The sequence below is a fragment of the Vulpes vulpes genome, chromosome 14 (genome assembly GCF_048418805.1).
Source record: "Vulpes vulpes isolate BD-2025 chromosome 14, VulVul3, whole genome shotgun sequence".
In the NCBI taxonomy this organism is placed as follows: domain Eukaryota; kingdom Metazoa; phylum Chordata; class Mammalia; order Carnivora; family Canidae; genus Vulpes; species Vulpes vulpes.
This window is the reverse complement of record NC_132793.1, coordinates 97,189,365-97,210,037: the sequence shown is the minus strand read 5'-3', so window position 1 is coordinate 97,210,037 and position 20,673 is coordinate 97,189,365. Positions and strand designations below refer to the sequence as shown.

The 20,673-nt window shown below is 41.5% G+C and overlaps 1 protein-coding gene across 10 annotated transcripts in view; it reads right to left on the bottom strand.

The window, feature by feature from the left end:
• The window catches only part of AKAP13 (A-kinase anchoring protein 13), a 323,293-nt gene that overhangs the window by 144,836 nt on the left and 157,784 nt on the right, over positions 1-20,673 (bottom strand). For all 10 annotated transcript variants that reach the window (XM_072737237.1, XM_072737235.1, XM_072737236.1 and 7 more), the window contains 2 exons: positions 6,503-6,701; positions 698-3,800 (listed from right to left, as the gene is read on the bottom strand). In XM_072737237.1, coding sequence (XP_072593338.1) covers positions 698-3,800; positions 6,503-6,701 — 3,302 coding nt within the window. The remainder of the gene's footprint in view (positions 1-697; positions 3,801-6,502; positions 6,702-20,673) is intronic.

Sequence of the window (20,673 nt, the reverse complement as noted above, 5' to 3'; positions counted from 1 at the left end):
GACTTGGGCGGACATCCTGCATCCTATCCCCTGCACTGCGCACACTCCTGAATTCCCAGACTGCTGCCCAAAAGCAACAGGCAATGGAACTGGAAGTCAGCTCCATGGGCAGGAAAAGGAGGGTGCGCTCTTTGCGCCCCTCCCCTGTCCCAGCCCAGCCCTCCCCAACGACCTAATACCACCATTTTGGATTTAGGGCCATCCACGCATAGAAGGACACTTACAGCTGTTCCATGAAACCACTCTGACTCTAAATTTGCTCATGAATACAAACGGAAAGAAAACTGTTCCAGGCTTGTAAGCAAAACATACTTTTCCAGCACTGCTTTTCACAGTTCTAGAAAAAAGTACTAAGCCATGTGAATAAAAACATCTGCTAAATTCCTTTATCATTGTAAAGCACCTGCAATCTAGACCATTTTCTTGGTTAACCAAATTGCAACAGCTATGGCCTGGCAGACAAAGCATTTATAGGCTTAATCAATCAAGCCCAGAGTCTACAATACAGGAAGCAAAATCTGTCCAACCCTGAGAGGATGTGCCTCTCCTGACAGTGGTGACAATTAACTTGGCAACTTACCCAGTGAATGAAAGATACTTCTAAACCACAAGACACCTCCTTTTTACCAGCATATCTCAGAGGCTCTTAAGGGAGCTTATCCCTCAAACTGCTACATCTGTATTCTGTTTTGCTTACCTGTTGCTGGCTCAGATCCTTCAGCGGGCAGAACCATCTTCTCTGGCTCCTCCGTTTCAGCCAAATACCCTGCAAAGGTACCAGGGGCTTCTTCACAGATACTGCCCATGTGTACAGTCTGCACAGGCAGGAAAGTGCTGACTTGCCCTGTAGAAGCACCCTCTGGCTGCTCAGTCACTGGATCGGACTCTGAAGGACGGGAGAGTGACATGTGACTGATCTCCTGCCCAGTGATCAGTGCTCCTGAGAATCTGACTTGATCTAGAACAGCCTCCACTATGCGACACGCAGCCTCTTCGATGGAGTCGGCTCCCTTGGGCAGAGGCACAGCACAAGGTAAAAGGAGAGTGCCCCTTGCCCTGCCCAGGGCCTGGTCACCACTACTTGAGAGTCCAGTCTCTGTGGGAAGCTCTTTGGCAAGAGGCTGCTCCAAGATGTGATGTGCTTTAGGATCCACCTGTGCCTTCCCAGAGTTGGCTAAGCCACAGTTGTTGTCTCGTTCCTTCCCCCTGAGGGGTACCATCTCTGGAGCTGCGGCACCCTGTAGGTCAGTCACACCTTCATCTGCTAAAGCTCCTGGAAAACCCAGGAACATATTCTTCTCCTGGCTCAAGACTTCTGGAATCGGGAGATCTCGGGCATTATGTGATATAGCCTTTCTTCTGGCCCCCGCATTACCTTGTAAAGCATTAACCACGGCAACATCTAACTGCACATTTCCACTCACCTCATGAGCAGTGTTTTTACCTTGGGATTCAGGGTTTTGCACTCCAACATCCAGAGCAAAAGATCCATTGCGAGAAAGAGCCTCAGACCCATCTGGCAACAGATCTGGCAACAGATCTGGCAACAGAGCAGAGCTGCTCTGCTCTGCACCCAAAGCTTCCTGGCTTGGGTCTGCAGCCAGACTTGCTCCCAGTGGCACCAGGCTCTGTGCAGCCCCACCTTCAGTCAGCAGCGAGACTGGTGGGGCCACTTCCTTGTTATGCTCCGTTTCTGCATTCAGGCAGGCCGAGGGTGTGCCCAATGAATTACCGCGCTTACGTGCTCTGTCCTCAGCACAGGCAGCTGAGCCAGGCTCTCCACAGAATCCCAGTGCCTCCTGTCCAGGAGGTGGTGTTCTCTGCTCTTCCTGAAATGTTCCTGAGGAATGAGTGTCTTCCTTGAGAAAGGAACAAGCTGCTGCTTTATCCCTGCCATCTTGTCCCTGAGCTTCGGAGCTTTCTGGAACCACCAGATTTTTTCCTTCTTCAGTCAAAATGGAATCTGAGGCCACAGCGGCCTTACCTGCACATAACACAGAAGAGTCAACAGCCCCCTCGATGTCCAGAACTTCAGGGGCTGCTGAGAGGCAGACACTCCCATGTTCCCCACCAAGTCCCATGGGACTTGTATTCCCCATGCTGGGCTGAAGCTGGACAGCAAGGGAGGGTGTGGATAGGCCTGTGGCACCGTCTTCTAATGGCTGTTTATCAGGATCATTTGAATCTCTGCCTGGGCCATCTCTACCATCTGCAGCTGTATGTAGTTCAGGAGTTGCTATTCCTTTTTCTTTCTGGGAGGGGAAAAGAAAAAGCGCGTCATCTTTGGTTACTGATTCACTGCCTGGACTGCTTGCCAGAGAAAAAGTCTTGTCTGATGTCACTGCTTGGTCTGGTACCAGTTCTTTCTTGGCTTTGGGGACAACTGCCTGTGGATGCACCTCAAGCATATTTGTTGAAGATGTTCCTAATTTCAAATCTTCTCCCTGGCCCTTTTTATCTGAAACTTCAACAGGACAAAACTCTACTTGTTCCAGGGTATCTCTCATAGGGCCAGGGGTGGCTGCATTAGCCTGTGAACCTTCACAGCAGAGGGCAAGGGGGGGATGCTGTGTTGAGGGTAGTCCTGGAGTGGTGCTTTCAGGCTGGGTAACTATGCCATCACAGTATTCTGCAGCCAGCATACCACTAGAAGTCACTGAGCTCTGCCCACATGCAAAGGCAGCACACGGTGTGTCCCCTCTGGTTGTAGAACAGATGGGTGATCTGCTGGTTTGGCTTTGAATGTGAGATGACTCAGGTTCTGATTTATGGTTTGGCGCGTCTTTTTGTGGCCTGGGAAACGTTAGATCAGAGGGTGATGCTGCCTCACTTGTGCCTGTCAAGGGAGCATAAAGTTCGAGTCCATCTGAAGTCGTGTCTTCTGCAGCAGCTGGAATTACCAAGGAGCTCTGATCCATGGGAGCCCCAGCACTCCCTTCATAACTTCTTGAAGTTTCTGTTTCTGCAGTTTTGACAGGGGAGGCTTCTCCATTACTAAATGCAAGCAAAGACTCAGCAGGTTTGTCACCATCCGGGGAGCTGGTGGCAGAGACACAGTTTGGAACACTGGCTTTATCTGCAGTCTGATTTGTGACTTTCACGTCAGAGGATCCATCTGTGATGATATTAGAGTTTTCCAGCTTTTCCTTTGTACTTTCCCTGACTTCAAGCACGTTCTTCTGGATGGCAGCATGTGCATTCACAGGACCACTTTCCATCTCCCCTGGAGTCACTGGGATGCCGGCTGCCAGTTCACATCCAGAGAAATGCTGAGTGGGAGCGGTGGCCGGCTGCATGCCCCCATCTCCCTGCAGGACGCTGTCTCCAGTGTCCAGAGACTCCTGGTCTGTGGCCAACGCAGAGGATTTTGTTCCAGTTTCTCCATTTCTGATTCCACAGGGTGGAAGGGTTCCCATGCCCTTTCCTCCACAAGCAGGCATGCTCAGACTGCGGCTGCTGAGATCAGACATGGTTCCACAGTCCACAGTAAGCGATGGCTCCGCCTCTTCCCCTTCTTTCTCCACGCCTTTAGTTTCCTTCTTACAGGAACAGTCTGTGTTCTCTTCCTTAGCCACACATGAAAAATCAGAGGAACCTTCAATCTCCCCAACAGTGCTCCCCTGGCCGCATGGAGAGCTCTCAGGGTCCTCAGGTAGGTAAGAGTGCGGCTGGCTGTCCCTGGGATCTGATGTGCAGCAAAGAAACTGGCCATCTGAATCTTGGGCACTGGGCACACTTGAAGGATCCTGTGCTGTCACCATTAAGGGTATAGGATTGTCCATCTGCTTCAGGTTTGTTTTCTAGGAGGAAATGAAAGATATTTGTAAAAACGTCCCATGAGAAAAGATGTCATTGACACCGATAAACAAAACTTCTGCTGCAGAGAACTCACTGCCATTCCAGCCCTCTGAAGATCACATGATAAGCTGACCTAAAGAAAATAAATACATTTTCTCTTGTTCCTGATATCATTTTCCTCTCTTGTAGCTACATATCCACTGGAATGATAAAATGGTCAAGAATATGCAAGACGGCTATTCCCTAAACTATGAACTTATTTTAGAAAAGTAGATGAAAATCAGGCCTCAAAAATCCTGTTTTACAAAAGCACAGCGCCCATCTTCAGCTAAGAAAGATATTTTTATAGGGTCTTGAGAGGAGTAGAAGTACTTCCATCCCACCTCATGTATACAAGTACCAGGAAATCCCACGCAGTTTGGTCAAGTCTCGCCAATTTCAAGGTGTAGGCAGATGCTCCTGTGCTCTAAATTCTTTTCTTTTTTTTTTATGGTTTTATTTATTTATTCATGAGAGAGAGAGAGAGAGAGAGAGAGAGAGAGGGGCAGAGATATAGGTAGAGGGAGAAGCAGGCTCCATGCAGGGAGCCTGATGTGGGACTCGATCCCGGGTCTCCAGGATCACACCCTGGGCTGAAGCTACCCAGGTTGCTAAACCGCTGAGCTACCCAGGTTGCCCTGTGCCCTAAATTCTTACTGAGAAGTTACATAGTGTCCCTTAATCCTCCAGACTGGCTCCATTCAATCCAGTTTGCCAGTTTTCACTACAGGTTCATAATTTAAAGAACAGTGGCATGGCAGATATTCTTTTACTTTTTGATAAAAGCAGTTCCTCTGCTATCTCATACTGAATATAAAATAAGAACATATCAAACTAATAATATTCAATTCCTGATTATTGTTGGATAAGTACCATGCCTTGAGGATACTATAGGTCATCTCAAAACCACTTTTTGCAACTTTAGAGTATTTCAAACAACAAAAACAGATAAAACCAACTATATGGGAGTGGTTAAAAAAAAAAATCACGGTTGGTCAACCTGATAGCAAATGTCATGCTGATAACTATGAAGACCACAATAAAAGCTGAAATACAGATTTATGATACCATGTCAAAATAAATAAATAAAACCCAGAGTTATGGACATGTAGAAAAAGGCTTAGGAAAAAAATGTGAAAAAAAAAAAAAAAAAAACAGCTATAGCTCACCTTCAGGGTGGTCTTGCCTTTCTACCAAGATTTCAGAAATTCTTACAATACTCCTAATTTGTTCAACACATAAAAATTATTTTAAAAACCTTTGGTTTGCTCCTCCCTGTTCTCTGATCTACTGTGATAATTTCACGCATAACTACCGTGCATGGCCCTTATTCACTTACGACCTCAGTGTATCAGTATGGTGAACATTTACAGCTCTCCAACATTAGACCAGTCCTGTCTATCTACCAGGTCTATCGTAAAAGTTTACCCACACCACTGTAAAATGCGTTGTGTTCAACTAAAGTCTTTCTACTAAGAAAGTACAAGAAAAATGGACTTTCACTAAAAGCTTCTGTGCTATGCTCCTCAGAGTGTTCATATTTAGCATGTTCCCATCTCCTGAAGATCATGAAAGCAGGTCATTACATTTAACAATGGGTGAACATTATAGAACAAGAGATTTGGGGAAAGAAGCTCCTAACACACACATCCTGTCACAGCTTTAAGTTCTCACAGTTTCCTATCAAATATTCTCATATCACACGGTAACTCTGGCACCTGCATGCTCATGTTTTCAACTAGATTATCATTCACCTAGTAAGAAGACCTCCCAAGGAAAATCGGACTTCTTAGCAAGCTGTTCAGAGGGAAATTAAAGGACATCTGTCCTGGAACAAACATGACCGAGAAAGGGAAAGGCAGGTGTATCAGAGGACCCTGGCATGAAGCGTCTTGGCCTGTTGGCCTCAAAAACAATGCCTGCTCCCAAAGAAGCCTCTGGTACTGAGCTGACCCTAGATGACCTTAAATGAAATTATTGTCAAGCTTTTTCCAAATCAAATCAGCTCTGAAATAAACTGGGTGGAAAAATTATCTAAACTTAGCCTTTCAGATGTTATGGCCAAGAGACATGTACCCATATGACGTTTATATTATCCATAATAAATGCAACCAGGGAGTCTGTAATGTTTTTATGTCTGGCAACAACTTTATCTTGAAGGCTTGAGTGGATTATAAAATCTTTATTTTTTTAGTGATCTTTTTGCCATATAATTATCAATTTAAATATAGTAACATTATCATCACTCATTGAAATAGTTGTGAAAAGGCTTTATTTTTAAGTAAATGTGGTCCTGCTCTTAGCAACAATCTCAGAAACTGTTTTGCTCATTTACTTTTATAAAGCTAAACAGAAAAATTTATAAACAGACAAATTCCTTTTTATGCCAAGAAAATTGAGTTCCAGTTGTTGCATATTTCTGTATCTGCTGTGTGTATATGTATCTTTCATTATTTCAAAATCCTGGCAAAAAAAGAAAGAAAAGAAAGGAAGAAAAGGCTCTCCCAGTCCCCGGTTGCTGTTCTGTATCTATAAGCAGTAACATCTAATGCTGCTGAAACGGCTTTAGGTTTTACAACCTTTGAGGAAATGTTCTAATTATAGGAAGAGTCACTGGGGGGAAAAGAGAGCACAAAAGCCTGAAAATGGACATTTTCTTCCTTACCATTAGCTGTTGCTGGATGTTCATAAGTTTAAAAATATGTCCAGTGCAACTGTTTCCAGGAACTGAGGGTTCATGATGTGATTTGGACTCAGAGGTTAATGTATAGACGTCCAACTCTCGATGATGCCTCACAGAACAGTCTCCATATGGGATTTCATAGGATAAACTGCTCCAGGAGTCTGGTTCCTCAGCGTTCTCCCTGCAAGCAAGCAATCTCTGGTTAGTCCATGGATGTTCAGCTCCCTCCTGGCAGAGAGTTTACCTCTCAGTCTGTAGTAAAATCTCTGACCTCTCTGTTCTGGAGGCTCTGCAGCAGAAATCTGGTTTATACAGTTCCCCAGTGATCCAGGCATATAACTGACTATTCCATCTGCCTCATAAGAGGTCACAAATGGATTAAATGAGAACTGCAGGATTCCTCCCAAAGAATATTCTTTTGATCAAGATAAAGAGAGGTCTGGGAGCTTAAAATAGTTAATATTATGCTAATAACCAACTAATGAATAAATGTAAGGAGGATGGTCTTAGCCTGGTTTTCAATAGAAGCAAGGTTTATATTAAGCATTTCACTTAAATTGGGTTGCACCACATGCTAACTGCAGTTGATTAAATCAGAAAGAGAAGAAAGAATCATTATATCCCATATAAGGGCACTCCAACTTTTGTTAACAACTCTAAAAGCCAACTATATAGACTAAGACTGTGATGCCACATCATATTATACTTGTCAATACAACTGTGAAGAAGCACCTGGTTCTAAGAACTTCAAGTTAAATTTTTTTTAATTTAAAAAATGAACAACCTTGCTCATCATAAACATACTTCATCTACAAGTAAAACCAACAAAGGCACAAGTATGCAAAAAAAAAATTATGGGACAGGTCTCAAAACATGAAATCTCTTTATGAACCAGTAGGTTGGAAAAGTATCCCCAAGATTCTGGAAGGAGGAAGAAGTTTCTATGTTTGAGATCATTATATATTAAAATGAAACAGATAATTGAATGAGGAAAAAAAAAACGAGAATTAAGCATGAAGAAGTAACAGACATGCCATACACTGACAAATATGAAAGGGAAACCTTCTTTGCATTGTTTTATTTATTAAATCATACCTGTCTGTCATTAACAACTCACCAGATAGTAACTGGAATTTCAAACTAACCATATGCTATCTATGAGGCCTAGAACTGAGTAATCATGTGCTAGCTGAACAATGAAGGATGCTCCAAAAGTAAACTATTGTAATGTCCATCCTCAAGAGTGACATCATCCTAGCAGTTAAGGCTTAAAATGAACCTAGCTTATGCTATGCTATGCTAAGTCATTTATGTACTAACCAAGCTGCTCTACTCTGTGTAAAGTGACTTCAAAAAAAAAAAAAAAGGACTGCTGACTCTTGAGCAAGGTGAGTTTCAACTGCATGGATCCATTTACACACAGATATTTTTTTTTTCCTCTCATAAATACAGTATAGTTCTGTAAAGGTATTTTTTCCTCTTATGATTTTGTTCATCTTTTCTCTGGCTTACTGTGTTGTAAGAATATACTATATAATACACATAAGACAAAATTTGTGTTAATTGGCTGTTCATGATACTGGTAAGGCTTTCCATCAATAGCAGGTTATTAAGTTTTTGGTAAGTTGTATGTGGATTTTTGACGGTGCAGGGGGTTGGCCCTTGCATTGTTCAAGGGTCAATTCTACTTGTAAGATAAGTCACTTAAAAGTTCAACAATGATTCAACTAAGCAGCCAATCGGCTACACCCAAATGAGGGGGACATAATTTCTCTGTAAATTTAGCTTTGAGGCTTGGGTTGACATTGTCACTAACTTGGAGTCATTAACTATCTGTACACATAACTAGCATATCTGATTACTTGGGATTACGATACCCGTACAATAAAAAAAAGAAAAGGCCTTTGAAAACAAAACCTGATTTATATACCCACCACTCCACCGTGAGGCAAATACATGAGAGAGGACTGTCTGCCAATACTGGGGCAATTAAAAAGTGACACAATCCATTCCCAGTAAAATGGTGTTTTCTACCAAGCTTGCCGCTATTAATTCTCCAACCGTTTCCTTTCTGCTATCTAAACCTTGAGAAGTTCCCGTCTGTGACCACAAACTATTTACCTTCTACTGCTCCCATGCTCTCCTCTCCAAGAGGAATGCACTTTTTGTTGTCACAATTACCCGCCAAGTGCTAACCCTTCCTCTCCCAATTCTTGTCTCCGTGAATTTTTGTTGCTTCTTACTCTGTCTAGATACCAGAGACTAGTCAATGCAACTATTCTCTTACTGATTTCATGAATATCTGGTGCAACTGACACTCTTCCAAATCCATTTGACCTGCAGGTCCGAGTAAACCTTGCTATTCAGCCAATTATTTATGGGCTAGGTAATATTCCAGATGCTGGGGATACAAACCAAAATTCTTATCCAGTTGGGAGTTTACATACTTAGCAAGGGAGATAAGACCAGTCAGATTAAATAAAATATCTGGCATTTTTGAGCAGAACAAGTGCTATGGAGAAAAATAAAGCAAGAGGAGGGTTGCAATTTTATTTTTATTTAAATCTAATTCATTAACATACAGTGCATTATCAGTTTCAGTAGAGGTCAGTGATTCATCAGTTGCATAACACACCCAGTGCTCATTTCATCATGTGTCCTCCTTAACGCCCATCACCCAGTTACCCCATCCCTTTCCCTCCTCTCCTCCAGCAACCCTCAGTTTGTTTCCTAGAGTTAAAGGTCTCTTACGATTTTGTCTCCCCTCTCTGATTTCGTTTTATTTTACATTTCCCTCTCTTCCCCTATGATCCTGATTTGTTTCGTAAATTCCACAGATAAATGAAATCATATGATAACTGGCTTTCTCAGACTTATTTCACTTAGCATAATACCTTCTAGTTCCATCTATGTAGTTGTAAATGGTAAGATTTCATTTTTTGATGGCTGAATAATATTTCATTGTATATGAAATACTGTATGTATAAACCACATCTTCTTTATCTATTCATCTGTCAGTAGACATCTGGGCGCTTTCCAGAGTTTGGCTATTGTGGACATTGCTGCTCTAAACATTGGGGTGCAGATGGCCCTTTGAATCACTATGTTTGTATCTTTGGGATAAATGACTAGTAGTGCAATTGCTGAGACACAGGGTGGCTCTATATTCAACTTTTTGAGAAACTTCCATACTGTTTTCCAGAGTGGCTATACCAACTTGCATTCCCACCAGCAGTGTAAGAGGGTTTCTCCTCATCCTCACCAACATTTGTCTCTTGACTTGTTAATTTTAACCATTCTGACTGCTGTGAGGCAGTATCTCGTTGTGGTTTTGATTTGTATTTCCCTGAGGCCAAGTGATATTGAGCATGTCTTCATTTGTTGGCCATTCGTAGGTCTTCTTTGGAGAAATGTCTGTTCAGGACTTTTGCTCATTTCTTGACTGGGTTATTTGTTTTTTGGGTGTTGAGTTTGATAAGTTCTTTAAACATTTTGGACACTAGCCATTTATCTGATAAGATATTTATAAATATCTTCTCCATTCTGTAGGTCTTTTGGTTTTGACTGTTCCCTTTGCTGGGTAAAAGCTTTCTATCTTGATAAAGTCCTAATAGTTCATTTTTGCTTTTGTTTCAAGAGTTGCAATTTTAAATGTGGCAGGCCAGAAAGGCCTCAAAGAGGTGGCTTATTATTTTTAAGATTTATTTATTTGAGAGAAACAGAGAGAGCAAGGATGAGGGTCAAAGGAAGAGGGAGAGAGAATCTCAAGCAGACTCTGCACTGAGTGTGTGGAGCCCGATGTGGGCTCATGACACTGACATCATGACCTGAGCCAAAATTAAGAGTCAGATGCTTAGCTAACTGAGCCACCCAGGCATCCCCTGAGGGGATGCTCTATGTCTTTTGTGCTCTGTGTTTAGCACTATGTAAGATTTGTCCTTCATCCACTAATAACATGTGGCAAAGCTCCAGACATAGGAATGTTTACTGCAACTTTAGGTATAATGGTTAAAAATGACACCACCTGGTCACTAATTACAGGGCTGTTTGGTAAACTGAAGAACAAATTTCTGGACTATTATGTAGCCATTAAAAATAATGGAAGTTAACAGTCCAGAAACACAGAAATTTACAATGTCCAGGGAAATAAGCAAAATAAGTGTAAAAACTTAGGTAAGTTTAAATGGTAAAATGCACAAATAAAAATAGTGTCACAGTGGTTGGGCTGTAGGTTTTCTTCTTCCCCAAGATTTTAATTAATGTTTTTAACAAATTTTTTAAAGTTCCCTACTGAGCCAGGACTCACTACTTCTCCAGAATGCTTTTAGTCACTTGTGAAATTATACTTTCTATAATGTCCCCAAAGGCCCAATCTTAACTTTGTCTACTTCATTCTTAGGTGACCTTTTTGCCCTTCTTAGTGAGAAGCTTAAGGCCACCTAACATGAGTTAAAACAATCTTCATCCACTAATAATTACCTCCGCCCACCCCCTCTAACATCAAGAACGCCCCTTCTCAACAGTGGGTTTGCTCTGTTCCCCCTACCCTTCCTGCCAACCCAGATTGGGTAATCCAGATGCCTACAGTTTTCCACACACTTCTGGACTAGCTCTGCCCTCCCAAGTGCAGTTAAAACACTAGCAGGAAACAGATCAGTGGTGGAAGCAGAAGGGATTACTACTGCCTGCATACGGGGGTTGGGGGGGGGGCGGAGATAGCAGCAGCAATCTGCACTTCATTCAGCAGACCAGATCTCACGGAGGAATTCAGCTCCTGGGAGGCATCTGATGACATGGAGACATTTTCTGGTGTTCACAACCTGGGGGTACTGGGGAGGGGAGGCGGTCCTACTATGCACAGGTCAGCTCCCCACCACGAGAAACTGTCAGGCCCAAATCATCAGCAGTGCTGAGGTTGAGAAATGCTGCTGTCAATGCACTGATGTACTTCATCTGTCCTCCTCTCCCTTCCGCCTCCTTACTGGTCATCCAAAAGCTTCAAGGCTCTGCATTTTGGCCCTTCCTCACTCCAACTGCTACTAAAACCTCTTTAGTAGGGGTCCACTGACCAGAAAACCCCAAATCTGGCAGCCTTTCTTTGTCCCCATCACCCTTGAGTTTTGTAGAATTTTAAAATAGTGACCGGATTCTTCTGCTGAAACTTATTCTCACTGGACACTCATCAAGAACCATCCTGCCTGCCTACAGTTTTCTCTGGCTTTCTCTTCTCACATCTAAGATGTGGACACATGTCAACTCTCTTACTCTCATTCATCCTTTCCCACAGCCCTGGTTCACCTCCCAAATCTCTCTCCAGCTGCAAAGTCTGAGGCTCCTGCCCCACATTTACAACTTCAATGGCTTACAGGATATGCAGTGGGCATTCTCAAATTTCAAAACTCCATTTTATGTTCCTTCCATTCCCCGAAGCAGCAGTAACTCCGAACTTATTTCCAGGAATGAAACCATTGTCATCCTTAGTAACACAATCTCCCTTCTTCAAACATTCTGTTGGTCTTGCGTTTGCAATGTATCTCCCATTCAGTGTCTTATTTCAATTCCTACAAGAACTGCCCTAGCTCAAAGCCCTCACTGAATTATCTGGACTCTTATAGATACTCTTGTTACAGGCCAGCTGCCCTAGAACTTCCCCTGCTCCCCAAATCTACCCAAAGAAATCATTTTAAAGCAACAGGATGCCATCCTCCAGCCCAAAAGTTTTGCTGTGCTTACTGTTGTTGTTTTTTTTAACATGAGGCGTGATAAGGGTCCCTTATCACCTAGGCTTTCCCTTTTAATCTTAAGCATTCTATAAAGCATCCCATTTTTACTGTATGGATATTTAAAACAGAAGGTTGGGATCCCTGGGTGGCGCAGCGGTTTGGCGCCTGCCTTTGGCCCGGGGCGCGATCCTGGAGACCCGGGATCGAATCCCACATCGGGCTCCCGGTGCATGGAGCCTGCTTCTCCCTCTGCCTGTGTCTCTGCCTCTCTCTCGTTCTCTCTCTGTGTGCCTATCATAAATAAATAAAATTAAAAAAAAAAAAAAAAAAACAAAAAAAAAACAGAAGGTTGAAGAATTTCATGACCAAGGACACTCAGCTAATAAGAACACTAGAACTACAACCATCTCTTTCCACTCTATGATGATAGTAGTTTCATTGGTATGCTACAGCAACAATGATTCTACCTGTCAACGCTTCCATGTTAAGGTACCTATGTTCTTCATGTCAACTTATCTTTTCATGCCCTATTCTTTTTTTAAGTCATCTCTACACCCAATGTGGGGCTCAAATACATGACCCCAAGATCAAGGGTAGTGTGCTCTACCAATTGAGCCAGACAGCCACCCCCTTCTTCTTGTACCCTATTCTGCAGCCAAACTGTCAATGCCCATTCCCCAAACACACTTCATCAGCTAACACAATACTAACCTATCCAAAATCCACCCATCTTTCAATGGTCTGGTTTCCAGATATCTTCCATTCTTCTCTCCAGTCTTTCCTTTCCCTCTGAATATACAAGACTCTATTATATTACAGTCTTGCAGCTTTAAAACAAAACCAAACCCTCTTTGGGCTATTTAATGATTATTTGTGTACCTGTCTTGTCCTATGAATACGCTCCCTTTCTTGCACAATTTAGTATTTTTACTTGAATTAAATTACTTTCCTTTTCCTAATTACTCCTAACTAGAGTCTCGTTTTTATGGTTTTGCTTCACAATGTAATACTCAAAGATCATTCAATAAAACACTTACTGAACACTTATTAAGTTGTAGGCACTGTGCTAGATGCCAGAGCTACAAGGATAAATGCAAACATACAATCTAAGGTCAAACACATGAATTACTATTAGATAGCCACAATGTAGCTTATTGGTGGTACTATCACTTCTATGGAAGCAAAAAGCAAGAAAGAATCAATGAAGACTTTTATACTTACAAGTGTGGCATTTTGTACACTAAATACACCACATGTCACCAAAATTATACTATTACTTGTAAATAGTACCATTACTTTATTTACCACTAAGAATACAAAAAAATTAAGTGAATTAAATTATGACACAACATTGTAGCAGCGTTGATCAAAATGTATCTAATTTCACAGCCAGAAAAGGACATCTCAAAAGAGACTAACACAGGGTATATAAATACAGCCAACTGCCCTTCTGCATATTGCCAGTGGGAGTACAAATAGCTCAAGTGAACTGTTCAAATGAACCTTCACTCATCTGCTTCCACGGAATGCTCTGATTGATGTTAACATTCACCCACGTTCCAGAAGCTTGCAACAGACAGCAGGTGCATGTGAGGAAAGCAGCCTAGAGGCTACGGATTGAGCTGCAAGGCACCTCAGGGGACCATGGGCTGGTAGACTTCAACAAAAACATCTAACACACAGGTTTCAAACTTGCAGGTAGCTGAACATCTTCAGATAAAATCATTTGCAAAAAAAGAATTGCTTGGGGATGGGGCCAGTACAGGGAAAGGAAGGCAGAGCCCTGCTCTCTCTCCATCTACCTTCCCTCCCATGTGAGTTGAGGGATTCCCACCTGGAGCCCAGGACAGAGCTAAATGCTCTGTAATTCCAAAAGTATAGACTTTCTTTATGTACAACAAGCATGTTTCCCACTAATAGCCTTTTCTTGTGTAGTCTCCTCTGGGCTTGGAGAATAACTAGTCAGCCTCTTTTTGATTAGAAGTCCTTTCTGGGGCTACAGTTAATAATTAAGTTGTCCCTCAGCTTTGTATTTCTGCCACTGAGGGGAATATGCCTGAGTATCTAAAATTTGCCCTAGAAATATTATTACACACAGATTTTATTGCAACCAAGTCAAGTGTAGCAACACAGAAAAGCATACCCACAAGGTGATCTGAAATTCTGGTTAACAGGCACCATAGCCTGAGCTGAAGTTTTTTTGTTTCTTTTTTAAATGAGCAAATGGGAGATTTACAGATGAGGACATGTAAATGTTGTGGGCTGTGATCTCTCCTCATTTCATTTCTCATTCCAAGGAGGACACCACCCCTCTGAAGAAAAGTGCACTTTTACTACTAATTGTGACAGTTATGCATGATGGGGACTACTTTGTGTCTACTCCATCAGACAGTACCGAGATCTCTAAGAATTTCTTAGACTGTCACATTCAGCCAGACCCCAGAACAGACTATAAGACAGAAAGGGCCGGCTGACATCATGATTACCTTGAGACTTGCAATCATCCTGGTGTAATGCATTTTATATTGCTTTCAGCCATGCCTGAGCACTGCCTACTTCAACCCTGAGTCTGCAGTAGGAATCCCCAGAGCAGTCTTGATCTGAGCTCTAAAAGCCCTGTTGCACTGTACTGTGATGCTCTTTACTCCTCTGTCACCTTGATTAAGGACAGGGACCATTCTCCTCTAGACTGGCTAGGCCTCACTACCCTGCTCAATCTCCTGACAGGTTGCAGGTCCTCAAACAGATGCTGGGCTTTACCACTCAGGCCAGCAGAGTACAAATATTCCTCTGGTTTCCTCAAGATGTTTACCAACAGTTTGAGATTACAAAGAACTCGTTTTCTATGAAGGGAGATAATCTAAAGAAGTAACTCCAGTAATGCTCTTATAAGTGGCAGGAATGGCTGAGAAGGTAAAGCTGGCAAGGAAATAACACACCATGACAACTAGACCCAGTGCATGGTCAAGGTCAGGTAAAGACCACGCTAAAAGGATACTCTTGGGCAGCTGGCAAAAAAGGAATATAAACCACATATGAGATCATCTTATTATATTAATGTGATATGACTGATGGGTGCACTGTGATAAGAATATGCTGAAAAGAGGTGCCTGGGTGACTCAGTCGGTTAAGTGTCTGCCTTGGCTCAGGTCATGATCCCACAGTCCTGGGATGGAGCCCTGCATTGGGATCCCTCCTCAGGGGGGAGCCAGTTTTTCCCTCTCCCCCTGCTTGTACACTCTGTCAAATAAATAAATAAAATCTTTAAAAAAAAGGAAAAAATATGCTGAAATACTTCAGAATAAGGGGACATGTCTGCAACTTACCCTCCAAAGATTTCAGTAACACTGCATGTACATAAATAAAACACCAATAAAACAAACACAACAAATGTTAACAACTGGTGCATTTCGATGAAGAATATACAAGACTTCATTATTCCACTCTTGCATCTTTTCTATAGGTTCAAGATTTTTCAAAATAAAAAGTTACATATAAAACACTGATTTTAAACAAGGCAGAGGTAGCAATTCTTTCATCCTATGATCACTATTTAGTTAAGGCAGGGAAGAAACTAGTATGATCTGGTATCTATTAAGAAACGGGCAGGTGCTTTTATGTACACTATTTAATCCATGTAAGAATCCTTCAAGGAAGTGCTATTCTTAGTTTAGAGGAGAGAAAACTGAGACTCAGAAATGTGAAACTTGTTTGCTCAAGATATACATCCATTAGCAGTTTGATAAGCCTGGCTTCAAGCAACAAACTTCACCACTTATGAGAAGTGAGAGCCTGAGCTAGATGCTTAACTTCTTTGAACATGCATTATCACTGTATGAACACTGTAATGGCCCCTCTACAAAAGCTGCCGTGGCAAGGAAAGGAGGCAAGAGAGTAATGATTCAATACTGCCAGGCACACAGTAGCACTCAGTAAGCACCAGTACTCTCCGTACTTAGGACTCAGCTAACAGGTACTGGAGTAATAGATTTGAATCCTGGCTACACTGACCTCTCCACCCAAGCTACCCTCTCCTAGGTCTTATGTAGCACTGCTCCAGGTGAGAGGGGCTGCTCTTTCGGGACAGAAAGCACCTAGGGTCATCCGAAGTCAGCACAGAGCAAAGAGGCCTGCAGGGGAAGAAATTTCTTCACAAATTCAAAGAACATCCATCCTGGGCCCAAAGTTTTTCACCACACAGGTATTCTCTAGTGAACACTTCTAAAGCCTCCCCACCCCCGGTGCACATTTACTCCAAAGCATCTGCAGATCAATCACAGCCATTCTCAGGTGCCTGGTGAGACTGGCAAACAAGCAGGGCAAACTGCACAGCCCAGATTCTCAGTCTCACTATTTTCAAAATAAGCACATTCCTCTCAAATGAAAGTGCCAACTTTGAGTCCTTTGATTTATTAAAAAAAAAAAAAAAGGCACAAATTGTTTACCCCATTTTCCACAAAACTGACACCAATGGGCACCCACCTTTCCCTAAGGGGAAAAAAACTATTCTACTCAAAATTATCTCATTACATTGACTATAGATTTCCATGGAGGCTACATCACTGGGTAATACAATGACAAAGCAGGGTTTTGAGGTGTGAACTGAATCCCCTTTATAACACAGTCTGGTCTAAGACTAGTGAGCTTCCAGGAGCCAACGTTTTTTTTTTATCTGTTTACCAAAAAGTGGCAATAATATCAGCTTTCTCACAGAGTTGTTTTAGGGATTAGAGATACACTTACTATTACATTGGTTTCTGTTTCCTTCCACAAGCAAAGAGGCACACACCCTAGTTACTTCCTTTTACAGCTACATTTATTAATGGTTTAACAATACACCGAATATTGAGCTACGTGTCTTACATTTAAAACATTATTTTTTCTTTCACCTACGTTGTGAAGGAAGATATTACCCCAATTTGCAGATGAGGAAACTGAAGGTGTGAGAAATTTAATGACCTGCCCCATGGCTAGTAAGTCACAGAGCTAGAATTAGAGTTGGTGCTCTAAACCACTACACAAAACCACCTCTATTTTGCACTAGAAAATGCAGACCAGTGAAGCCCATGAAGTATTTTTAACATATGCTCTTTGGGGAGCTTAAGTTTTGGGGGTGTAGGTTCTAGATTACAGTATGTTACACACATGACATTACCGTGTGTGGCCCATGGCTTCCATGGCCATTTTTCCCTCTTTTCACTTGGAGAGGCTACTTGGGCTCTCCAACTCAATGGCTCTGTGACTTCTGGACTATGTTGCTCCTATGACAGCCAAAGTTCTGCATTCTCTAGTCTTACCTTACTTGCACTGTTTTCAAGATCTTAAAAAAATAATTTCTAATATCTTACCATGATACTAATTATATTTGCATAAATATCTAACATACCAACATTCACAGGTTAAGTAAAAAGTACAGTTAATTTATACTAGACAAGACTGATATCTAAATTTTTACTAATGGGATCAGCCTTAGTTGATTCTTCCTTTACCCTATTAAGATTTAAGCCACCAACCTGATTTATTATGAATCATTATGAGCGTTATGAATCAACGCTCAGGAATTAATTTTCAGGTGTAATGTTAAGTCTAATTTTCCCAATAAGGCAAATTTCTTAATCTTAACTGCATTTTGGAATTACCTGGAGAACTTTAGAAAATCCTGATGTCCAGATCACACCTCACACCAATTAAATAAAAATCTCCAGAGGTGGCCCTCAGGTATTAGCAGTTTTTAAAACTCTCCAGGAGATTCTCATGCGTAATTAGAATCCTCAGGGATTCTAATGTACAACCAGTTATAAACCACACATTAAAGTAACTTACAGATGCCAGTTCATTTTAAAAAGGAAAGCATAGCCAAGGCTAGCAAGATTGCAATAAACACTGAAGTCGTAAGTCAAAATTCTTTGACTGAATTATACAATGCCTCGGAACTTATAAAAATAATTTAGCATAAGGAAGGCACATGATGAGATATAAGCACTGGCTGTTATATGTTGGCAGACAGAATTTAATATAAAAAAATTTAGCAGAAGCAAAAATCAATAGGTAAATATGAGGCTCACTGAAGCATTCATTACTTAATTTCTAATTTTTTACATGTTAAAACTAACATTCAACATTGGGCAAAGATTTAAATACTCAAGATAAACAAAATATTTTAGAGGGCCTCAAAAACAATTACAAGGGGCACCTGGGTGGCTCAGGTCATGATCTCAGAGTCCTGGAATAGAGAGCCCTATGTTGCGCTTCCTGCTCAGCGGGGATCCTGCTTCTCCCTCTGCCCTTTCCTCCTGCTTGTGATCTCTCTCTCTCTCTCTCTCTCTCTCTCTCTCTCGTGTGCACACATGTTCTCTCTCAAATAAAATCTTTAAAAAAATTGTAAGACCACAAAATAGGTAAGAATAGGATAAAGTAAAAATATCAGAACACAAAATAGGAAATCAGCTGCACTCTTTTAAAAAAACATTGCAATGTGGGAGATAGTATCTGGTAATGAAATAAATCTCTTATTGGTGGCAGCATTATGGATAATTTTATGTCTAATAAAACACTAATTCTCCCTCCTCGTTATCCTTCTTGATTCTGATCTATGTCAGAGGACAGACATACATACTGCAAGTGTCACCAAGAGCTACTGCAAGGGAACACAGAGAAACCGGAGTCTGGACTCTGACACTTCTATTTAAAATTCATTCTCAGAACAGCACCAGACCAACACCAAATGGATCTTCATCTAAGAAACAACCCAATTTATCAATCTCCACTCACTCAGTAATGCATTTTTCTCTACCTTCTCCCTTCCCAGATGACTGAAGCCGTCTAAATGATGACACAGAAGTTTCTATTTAAGTATTTCTTAGATTTCTATTTCTATAAAGCTATGTAGATCTCTCGCAGAACATATGATTCTTTTGTCTATTCTAAGACAGTTGCTGGCTTAACTACTTACTGTCCTCTACAAAGTGTACTTTTTTTTGGGTAAGATTTTATTTATTTATTCATGAGAGAGACACAGAGAGAGGCAGAAACATAGGCAGAGAGAGAAGCAGGCTGCTGCAGGGAGCCTGATGTGGGCTCAATTCCAGAACCCCAAGATCACGACCTGAGCTGAAGGCAAATGCTCAACCACTGAGCCACCCAGATGCCCCTACAAAGTGTACTTGATCAGAGGAGAAACACAGGGACATGAGAACTGTCTTGAAAAGGAGACCATTATCCCTGTGACTAACATCCAGATCCAGGCTGGGGAAAGAGAAATGCTTACAAAATAAGCTGAAACTTGGAAAGAATGGAACTGGATAAAGTAATTTGAAACTGAGGACAGAAAACAAATCAGGAAGAAAAGTCCAATATCCAACCACTAGAAGAGAGAGAACATATCTTTAAAATGTTACATTTCTGGCAGCCCGGGTGACTCAGTGGTTTAGCACCGCCTTCAGCCCAGGGCCTGATCCTGGAGGCCCAGGATCAAGTCCCACATCAGGCTCCCTTCATCGAGCCTGCTTCTCTTTCTCTCCCCTCTCTCTCTTTCTCTCCCTCTGTGTCTCATGAATAAATAAAAATAAAATCTTTAAAAAATAAATAGTTACATTTCTTTAGCTTTCTCATGAAGCAAACAAACAGAACAAAAATCTAACAGTAACCCTAGATGTTTACAAATTTAAATAAGCTAAAGACGATAGAGGGCAAGGACTGCACATCCATTTCTTCCAATCTTATTTCTAAAGAGCATTTCAAACTCAAAATAACAGGAAAATAAGACTTAAATATGAATCTGTAACTCTAGTGTACCGGTGACCATTAAAACCTGTTGATTAACAAGATCCCAAAGGTGAAGCTGCCACAACTCTATAGATAAGTGATTTGTTCTACTTACAAAAACTGGTAACTTTAATCATAACAAAGTCATCACTGTAAACTAGCTTTTTCCAGTTCAGGAAAAAGAAAAAGCATTCTTGCTCATTAGTCTGGGCAGGAATCCTCAGACATGATGTTCACTGGACTTCATATAAGGCTACTGTCATTAAAATTTAAGAAAAGAACCACCAATACTTAACAAGTCCAGTAAACTTCTAATGACCTTATGTATTTTTATATAATCCACTGCCCCAATTCAGCATTTTTCATAAGTCATTGTTGAAAAGGATTCATCTTATTTAGAAGCAGTTAGACAAATAATACATGTCAAAATAGACAATGTCTCCTTCAAAGACCAGATGGGATTTTTTGGGGGATCTCCTAGATGTTAGAGAACATACTCCTTGTAGAGAAACACAGAACGTCAATTTGCTCTCCCTGTGCATACCACTGTACAATCACTAGTTATGTGGGTTCGAGCACAGCTTCTCAACTACTGATGAAGGACCGGTTTTTTTTTTTTTAATTTCCAATTCATTACAGAAGCAAAAATTCTAAAAATGAATTACT